The sequence below is a fragment of the Aptenodytes forsteri genome, unplaced genomic scaffold (genome assembly GCF_000699145.1).
Source record: "Aptenodytes forsteri isolate BGI_AS27 unplaced genomic scaffold, ASM69914v1 Scaffold428, whole genome shotgun sequence".
NCBI lineage: Eukaryota > Metazoa > Chordata > Aves > Sphenisciformes > Spheniscidae > Aptenodytes > Aptenodytes forsteri.
In genome coordinates this window covers 939,696-948,133 of record NW_008794177.1, presented here as the reverse complement: position 1 = coordinate 948,133, position 8,438 = coordinate 939,696, and the positions used below count along the sequence as shown (strand labels likewise).

Genomic DNA, 8,438 nt, shown 5'->3' with positions numbered 1-8,438 from the left:
ACGCGCGACGCGCGGGTCCCCAGGCCCCCTTTGGCCGGGGCCGGGGCCTCCCCCCGCTGCCCTTCACCTCTCAACCCTCCCCCCCCCCCCCGCTGCGGAGCCGGACGGAGAGGGCCGAGCGGAGGCTGCTGGCCTGCGAGAACCTGGTCGGGGAGCTGGGCAGCAACCTGGCCGCCCTGGGCGGCCTCCTGCAGGAGTACGGGCAGCTCCAGCAGCGGCTGGACAACGTGGAGAACCTGCTGAAGAACAGGAACTTCTGGATCCTGCGGCTGCCCCCCGGATCCCGGGGCGAGGTCCCCAAGGTAACGGCGTCCGGCCCGGCCCCCGGAAGCGCCATGCCACCACCGTGGCTGTGGAGGGGGTGTTTAGGAAATGCCAGAGCGATCTGAGCGGCGAGCCGGGGTGGCTGAGCACCTGCGAGTCCCGGACTTGCCGCTGGCAAGCCCTGATCTGGCCGGGCACGCTTTGCTCCGTGCCTGCCCTGAGCTCCGGCAACCAAAGCCAAGCGCTCGCTTGCACGTGCCTGGTTTCCAGTTTCCATCTCACTGCATCAGAAGTCACCAAGCGCGTAACACTTGTGATTCCAGGTACCGGTCACGTTCAATGACATTTCGGTGTACTTCAACGAGCAGGAGTGGGAGAGACTGGACCGCTGGCAGAAGGATCTGTACAGGGCTGTGATGAGGGGGAACTACGAGACGCTGATCTCCCTGGGTAAGGCACAGGGTTTGCGCCTCCAGATGAGCTTCTCTTGCGGGTAGGCTGGACTGCTTCCCACCGCTGCCCGACTGATGGTCTGGTTCGGTGGGGCTGGACGCCTGTAGCTAGCAGAACCTCTCCTGGGCAGTCAGACCCACGCATTTTCCCTCCTTCCTGCTTGTAAAGTGATAAACAACGTAAGAGAGATCTGTAGTAAATAATAGTAGCGGTAGTAATACAAGCAATATCGATTATAAAAAAATATCCGCGTGAGATGCTGTTCCTAATGACTGTGTAAGTGGATGCCAGGGTCAGGGAACCATCGTGATCTTCCAGCGCAGCTCAGGAATTACGTGGGTGAAGTTTGATAATTGCACCTTGAACTAGTTCTTGTTTTCCGTCTGTTTAGCTGCTGTGTAAAGTGACAGGGACGTTTCCATGTACCTGGGTAAAGAACTAACCCAGTCGTGCTCGGCCCTTCTAAGGGCACCCGCCGTGTGCTTGGGTGGTTTGGGCTGTAAGATGTTCCCCACCAAAAGCTGTTTCTAGTAACGTGCTGGTCTGTGCGGCTACTGAAGTTGAGGCTTCGCTTTATCTCAGTAATATTTTGTAGAAACGGAACAAACCCGTTCCTCTCGTGGTCCGTCTGACACGGACATCTCTACAGAGCAGGAAGCCTTCTGTCCCTACTCCAGAACGATAGCTCAGGAGAGTTGCTCTTCAAATCACTGCTAAAGTTGAAATGGGAGGAAAATGTTAAAGACAAAGCCTTTCCCTCTCCTTTAAGATTTTTAGTTCGCGTTCTATTTAGATTCTCTCTGCACTTGAGCTACAGCTGTGCTCAGGGGTGGACCCTGCCGCAGGGCCAAGAAAGCAGCACCACCTTTCCAGTGAGAGCATGGATAACGTATTTGTGTCTCTCTGTACTGCCTGCCTGCTGGGGGGTTAGGGAGAGAAGGGTCGCTTTGAGAGTGCGGCAGAATGAAGCTGCAGCCGGTTCCTAACAAAGCACGCTGTCCCCTGCCCCTCTGCCCCGTGAGCAGACTATGCTGTGTCCAAGCCTGACATCTTGTCCCGGATCGAGAGGGATGAAGAGCTCTGCGTCCCAGACCGTCGGGAGCCCCCGCTGACACACATCGGAGATGGTCAGGAGCCCCCGCAGGCATGTACCAGAGAAGGTCAGGAGCCCCTGCGGACACCAGAAGAGGTGGACCAGATGGAAGAGGCTTTGGGAGAAGATGAAGTCCCCGTGGGAGCCGACACAGGTAAGTTAGGTGGGTGCCAGGAGGAGGAGGTGGCAGTTCCTGTCTCGGCTTTGTCAGGAGATCTCCCAGCAGTGTCTTTGTTAGAAATGAACTGCTCTGAGGGTCTGCTGACTGTATTGACTAAACCTCCACGGAGTACCTTGAATCCTTCTTCCAAGAGGAACGTTTATGCTTGGTCAGATGAATCCCGTGGAGAAAAACAGACAAAGCCTGTCAGGAGGGGCTGGGATGGAGTCTGGAGCGGTGGGACAGACCTCTTGTGATCCCTTCCAGTCCTTTTTCTGTGCAATTCGGCAATCCTTCTTCACCTGGTGGCATGCATGAGCCCTAGGGCTTCCAAAGGCACTCCTGCTTGCCATGGTGAGAGAGGAGAGGTGGTGGGAAGTGAGGAATCTGGGAACCTGCAGTGGGAGGAGGAGGCTGGAGCAGCTCTGCTGGTGCTGGGGGGAGCAGAAGCGGTCAGGATTGCCTTGGGGCGTGGCATGGGAGAGCTGGAAACGTCAGTCCTTAAGAGTGCGAAGGCTGGGCAAGAAAGGCAGGAGATGCTGGAAAGGGACAGGCAGACCCTGGCAGAGCCAAGAGAAGAAGAAACGTGCGGGCAGAGCTGTGGTCAGGAGCTCTTTCCGGCAGGACCGAGGGGGTGGGGGTTAAAGAAGCCCCAGGAGAGGCCGGGCGAGCGCTGGAGGGGGCAGAGGGCAGAGCAGGCTCTGTCCTTTGGGGAACGTTACCCAGAAACGATACGAGCCCCCAGGTGTGTGTTTGGGGGTTTGTTTGTCAAGTGCTCCCGGGGAGAGAGGAAAAAGATGTTGTGTAGACAGAGGCTCTCCCTCCCCGAGATGTTCTGTCACTTCGATTCTCAGACGTTCGCGTTCTGCTATTTAGATTCTCTCTGCACTTGAGCTACAGCTGTGCTCAGGGGTGGATCCTGCCGCAGGGCCAAGAAAGCAGCACCACCTTTCCAGTGAGAGCATGGATAACGTATTTGTGTCTCTCTGTACTGCCTGCCTGCTGGGGGGTTAGGGAGAGAGGGGTCGCTTTGAGAGTGCGGCAGAATGAAGCTGCAGCCGGTTCCTAACAAAGCACGCTGTCCCCTGCCCCTCTGCCCCGTGAGCAGACTATGCTGTGTCCAAGCCTGACGTCCTGTCCCGGATCGAGAGGGATGAAGAGCTCTGCGTCCCAGACCGTCGGGAGCCCCCGCTGACGCACATCGGAGACGGTCAGGAGCCCCCGCGGACACCAGAAGAGGTGGACCAGAAGGAAGAGGCTTTGGGAGAAGATGAAGTCCCCGTGGGAGCTGACCCAGGTGAGTTACCCGGGCGCCAGGAGGACTTGCTTCCCCGGGCCGTTCCTGTCCCAGCTCCCTCAGGAGGTCGTCCCCCAGCAGTGTCCGTGGGAGAGGGCATGGCATGTCACTGTGCTTAAGAGGAGCATCGCCAGGGAAAAGCAGAAGCCTTGGGGTGCGTTGTCAAGGTGCTGCCAGGGAAAACGGAAGGGGTTCGAGGGCCCGAACACAAGGCAGCACGGGAATGCTACCTGTAGAGTTGGTGGGGAGGGTTTAGGGGGGATGAGGTTGCCCTGCAGAGGTGACAGCATGCGGCACCTTGGTGTCTTTCTTCCCAGCCCTCCCTCTGCTTTTGGTCCTTGCGTGTGGCTTCACTCCAGTTCCTTCTAACACCTCACATGCTTTCCGTGGAATCACAGAATCTTTTCGGTTGGAAAAGACCTTTAAGATCATCAAGTCCAACCGTTAACCCAGCACTGCCAAGTCCACCACTAAACCATGTCCCTAAGCGCCACGTCTACACGTCTTTTAAATACCTCCAGGGATGGTGACTCCACCACTGCCCTGGGCAGCCTGGTCCAATGCTTGACAACCCTTTCGGGGAAGGAATTTTTCCCAATATCCCATGTAAACCTCCCCTGGCGCAATATGTCACGGCTTCTTCAGCCGCAGCTTTCTCTGGCTCTTGTGCACGCTCCCAGCACATCTCCGGTTAGCATCGCACCGAAGCAGGAAGATGTGAGCTCTCCGCGGGTGTTTAAAATTGCACTTCTCTGGAAACAGAACTCCCCATCCTGGTGATGAATGTCATGTCCCTGAGTGCGCAAAAAGAGGAGCTGCGCGGGGAAGATCGGCCCGGGACGGAGATGGAGGAGGACCCGGCTGAGTCCAGCACCAGTGAGTAACCCCGTGCAGGGGAGACACGGGGCCCTGCAGGCAGGAAGCAGCTCCCAGCTCGCTAACGTGCTTGGAATGGGGAGGGAGAAGAAAGTTTTGGACCTCTTCTTTTTTTATCACCGAGCAAGGGAGGGGGCTGGCGTTGGGCGTTTCAGCCCTGTCGCCTCTGCGGAAAGAACAACGGTCCAGATGGGGTTCCTTCTGTCAGAAACTGGGGGAGAGCTGGTAGCAGTAGCACGCTTCCTTCCTCCAGCTCCGCTGCGCTATGGTAGAGCTGGCCTTGAGCTCAGCTCGCCTAATGCTTCCCGTGGCACGGCCCTCTTCTCCGTGCCAGAAGCAGGGGGAGCGGGGGGTGTAGGAAGCGGGGGCGGCCGTCTGCAGACACCCTCTGTTCTGGTCCTGAAGCTTTGCCAAGCTAACGCGCAGAGCGCTTTCCTCTTCCAGGGACTTGGAGCCCGTTTCTGGCGCTGGTGCGCAGAGTTAAACGGCATGGGTTCTGGGCACGGCTTACACCGGCTGAATGGCCTGGCTGTGGGGGGGGGTGTGTGTGGAGAGTTCCCCACAACTCTCGGCGTTGCACGGCCCTCACGGGAGCCGGTTTGCCTGCAGCGTTTGGCGTTTGCTGGCAGCCTGAAGCTTGACAGAAGTGAAGAGCCTGAAATACTGCAGGCTGCCGCTCTTCAGTGACCTTTTTTTCCTGCTGCATCTTGTGGCCGTCGTTGGTGTCGGGGTTTTAGAGGTGGATCCCTTTGCGCCACCGGCCCCGATGGCACTGCAGCGGTCCACAGCCTGGTTCTTCCCGGGAGCAAGAGATCTGCCCCCTGAGACCACGCTGGGTTGCTCAGGGCGTGTGGGCAGGACGCCGTGGTGGCACCTGCACCTTTCCAACCTGCGTTCTCAGATTTGTTGGTAGCTCCTTTATTGCTAAAAGCCTGCTCAGTGCTTTGGGGCTTAACCACAACCTGGGTTCATCCTGGGAGCGCGAATGACCGATGCCTGCGTTGTTCCGTTTCAGAGGAAGGCTTTTTACTGGGAAATGAAATGGCCTGTGAAGGGGCTTCTCCTCCTGAAAACGTCAAGGTGAAGGAAGAGGAACCCAAGGCGTTGCAAGAGGTTTCTGCACCCTCTCCCGGCCCAGAGATCCAAAAGTGCCCCAAAAGTGAGCAGGCCAAGGCCAAGAGCAAGAAGAAACCGAGCAGGTGCGCGAGCAGCAGCCTGCTGATGGGCAACTGTCGGCGCGGCTACGTGCGTGAGTGGTCGCACCCCTGCACCGAGTGCGGGAAGCGTTTCCGTCTGAAAATCAACCTCATCATCCACCAGCGGAGCCACGCCAAAGAGGGGCCCTACGAATGCACGATGTGCGAGATCAGCTTCGCGGACAAACGCCACCTGGACCTTCACCAGAGCATCCACATAAAAGACAGGGCCTTTGGGGCCAAGGTCTGGGGGAACGTCCACCCGGAGCTGAGGATCCGGCCGAGGAGGAAGTTCTGCGGGGCTTTCTGCGGAGGTGCCCACAGCCTGGGCAACGGGATGTATGCTGGGGGGCCCTGGCTGGGCCAGGCCAAGGAGGAGCTGGACAGAGGGAGCCTGTCCAGCGCGTGTTTCTCCCGACAGCAGAGTCCTAAGTCTCGTAGGAAGTCCGTGCTGAAATGCAGTCTTTGCAAAAAGATCCTCTCTGGCACGTGTTCCCTTCAGCGGCACCTGCAGACCCACTCGCAGGACAGGCCGTATTGCTGCACCACCTGCAAGAAATGCTTCACCCGCAAAACCCACCTCTCGCGCCACGAGAAAATACACGACCGCCAGAAAGCCCTGGCTGCGCTCCAACAGCCCGCGACCGTCGTGCCACAGGGAGCCCCGGGGGCGCCCGCGGGCGCCCGCGTTCCTTGCTCACCAGCCCAGGCATCCGAGAGAAACGTGAGCCCTGCAGCCGCCGCAGCCAAAGCGGTTCCAGCAAACCTGGTCAGTCCTGCGGAACTCGGACCGCCGGAGAAGAACTGCCACATCCACGGCTGGGGCGGGAGAGCCGTCCAGCCTGTGGTTAGACTGGGAAATAGGGCGGCGGTTTCGGGGGTGACGGAGAAATGACACCAGGAGAGATCCGAACTGCTTGTGTCCCTGGAGGGAAACTGTGAGCGTTGATTTTGCACATGGTGGGGCACTGGGGTTGTGAACCGTCTGTCCGCTGGATTTTAGGAGCTTTCCTGAATTGTAGAAGGAATCAAAAGCTTGGATACCACCATAGAGAGCAAATTACAGAAGCCTCCGGTGATCCAAAATGCTTTACCGTTCCTCAGACTCTCGTGTCTGCTGGCCGATGCACGAAATTTTCCCAAGCTGACCTTCCTGGGAGATCACCAGGGACGTCTCCTGCAGCCCAGCGAGAGGACCTGCAAACAGCAGCTGAGGTCACCCATTACTTGATGCTGGAGCTCCCCCCTCGCATTTGGAAATACAATTACACGGCGAAGAGGACAGAGAGAAGGGAATCAAGCTGGCGAGCCAGGCGGGGTTCCCAGGGAGCTCTTCACCGACAAAGTTCCTTGACCAAGACGCCGGATGAAGAGAGCGTGGCATCTCTGAGACCCCATCGCGTCCTGGCCGCGCTTGTCCAATTACCCACCCTGCTGAGGAAATCCGCTGACCCCTCGGTCAGGTTGGGAACACCTGAGCGTTGCATCGGAAGATACGTCGAACAAACCAAACCGCGGTATTTTCTGCTTGCGAGGGTGCTGCGGGTGTTTCTGAGGTCCCCGCAGCACTCCTGCCTTCAACCAGGCCAGCCCGCGAGAGCCAGAAACACCCACGAGAGTCAATTCCCTCAGGATCAGCCTGCACAGATGGAGAGTCACTTTAGAAATACTTCACGGGTAAGACGACCCCTGCGCTGCAGCAGCAGTCCACGCGAGGACCCCTCCGTGGGGCTCGGGCCTGTCGGCTGCCGCGCGCCGACGCTGGCTCTTGCACGGGAGCAGCCCCCTCCGCTCGGCCCCGCTGCGGAAGGGAGCCCCCACTCTCCAAACTGCAGGTCGTCTCCTTTAGTCACGTGCAAAATCCCACCGTAACTAATCCTATGGAAGACTAGTTCTGCTAGCTACCTCAAACGTCGTGTGAAGTGAGACCTGCCCAGAGGCAGACGGGCAACTGGAGCCCGGTAAGCGATGAAAGCCAGGCCAGGTGCGGCTCCGGCGTCCCCAAGAATCACTCGAACTGCACGTGTCCACAGCCAGAGCCCGCACGTGACGCACGCAGCTGCTGGAAAGCACGAGTCATGTACGGAGAGAGGACATCGGTCCTGGTGGCGTCACCGCGCAGACCAAACGGAGCAGCTGTTACGACTCTTGAGTTTAGTTTTCTGGGTTTTGGGTTTTTTTCATTGAGTTGTTTGATGTAATTATCTGACGTCACTAAGTCTCTGTCCCTCTCTGGGCAGGGAGTTTGCTTATCGGATTTTTCATTCCTGGCCGCTCACGAGGTCTGATGGGCTGCAGGGGAGGCTGCTGCGGGCAGCGTGCTTTGGGCACCGAGGGAGCGCCCGTGCCGCCTCCTGGTGTAATCCCCAAGCGCCGAGCGGTGCTCGGCCACCTCCCTACCCCGCGGGAGGGACAGCAGCGTCAGAGCTGCTCCTTGGGGACACACACGAAGTCCCACTGCTCCTCTGGGCCGGTTCCTCACTCGATTCCTGTCCCCTGGGATTGCGGAGTGTGCCTGGACCCTAGCGTTAGTCGTGAGGGGGTGACGGTGGCAGACAGGTCGGCCCCCGTGTCCCCAAAGGGACGGTGCTGCCAGCTGCCAAGCCCTGTGGGATACAGGGATGGCTGATGCCTTACGGTCGTGCGGCGAGGGTGGGTCTGGCAGCGAGCCGTGCCCCGGCGCAGCACTCCGGCACGGGCTGTACTGACTGAGCTGGTTATCCCTGCCCGGGTAGAGATCCCGGTGACCCCCGGTTGATCCCAGTGACACAGGGGACGAGTCAGCTGGTGTGACGGTATTGGCGGTGGGCAATACCTCCAAGGCCAGCGGGGGGTCGCGTGGAGGGGCCGGCCTCTCCCTCGGGCTGATCCCCCCCCACCGGGGCATTTCCTCTAAAGCGGTTGTGACCGGGACCAGCGTTTCCTATGAAATCCCAGATCCCTTTCTATTAATAAAGTTCTTGTCTGTACACCTGCACGGTTCGCGGGGGGCTGAGCGGGCACCCTCGTGCGCTGCCGGTGAAGGAGTAACCTGGATCGGCCCAGGCAGAGCGAGGCAAAGGGCAGCTCCAGCCTGGGGGGGGGGGGCGAAAGGGGGAG

The 8,438-nt window shown here is 59.0% G+C and overlaps 1 protein-coding gene across 1 annotated transcript in view; it reads left to right on the top strand.

Moving 5' to 3' along the window:
- Positions 1-7,589, top strand: part of LOC103903545 (zinc finger protein 585B) — a gene marked incomplete at its 5' end in the record, with an annotated part of 55,172 nt that extends 47,583 nt beyond the window's left edge. The window contains one exon of the mRNA XM_019473415.1: positions 5,355-7,589. Within this exon, the coding sequence (XP_019328960.1) occupies positions 5,355-6,234 (880 nt within the window). The remainder of the gene's footprint in view (positions 1-5,354) is intronic.
- Positions 7,590-8,438: the final 849 nt, after the last annotated feature.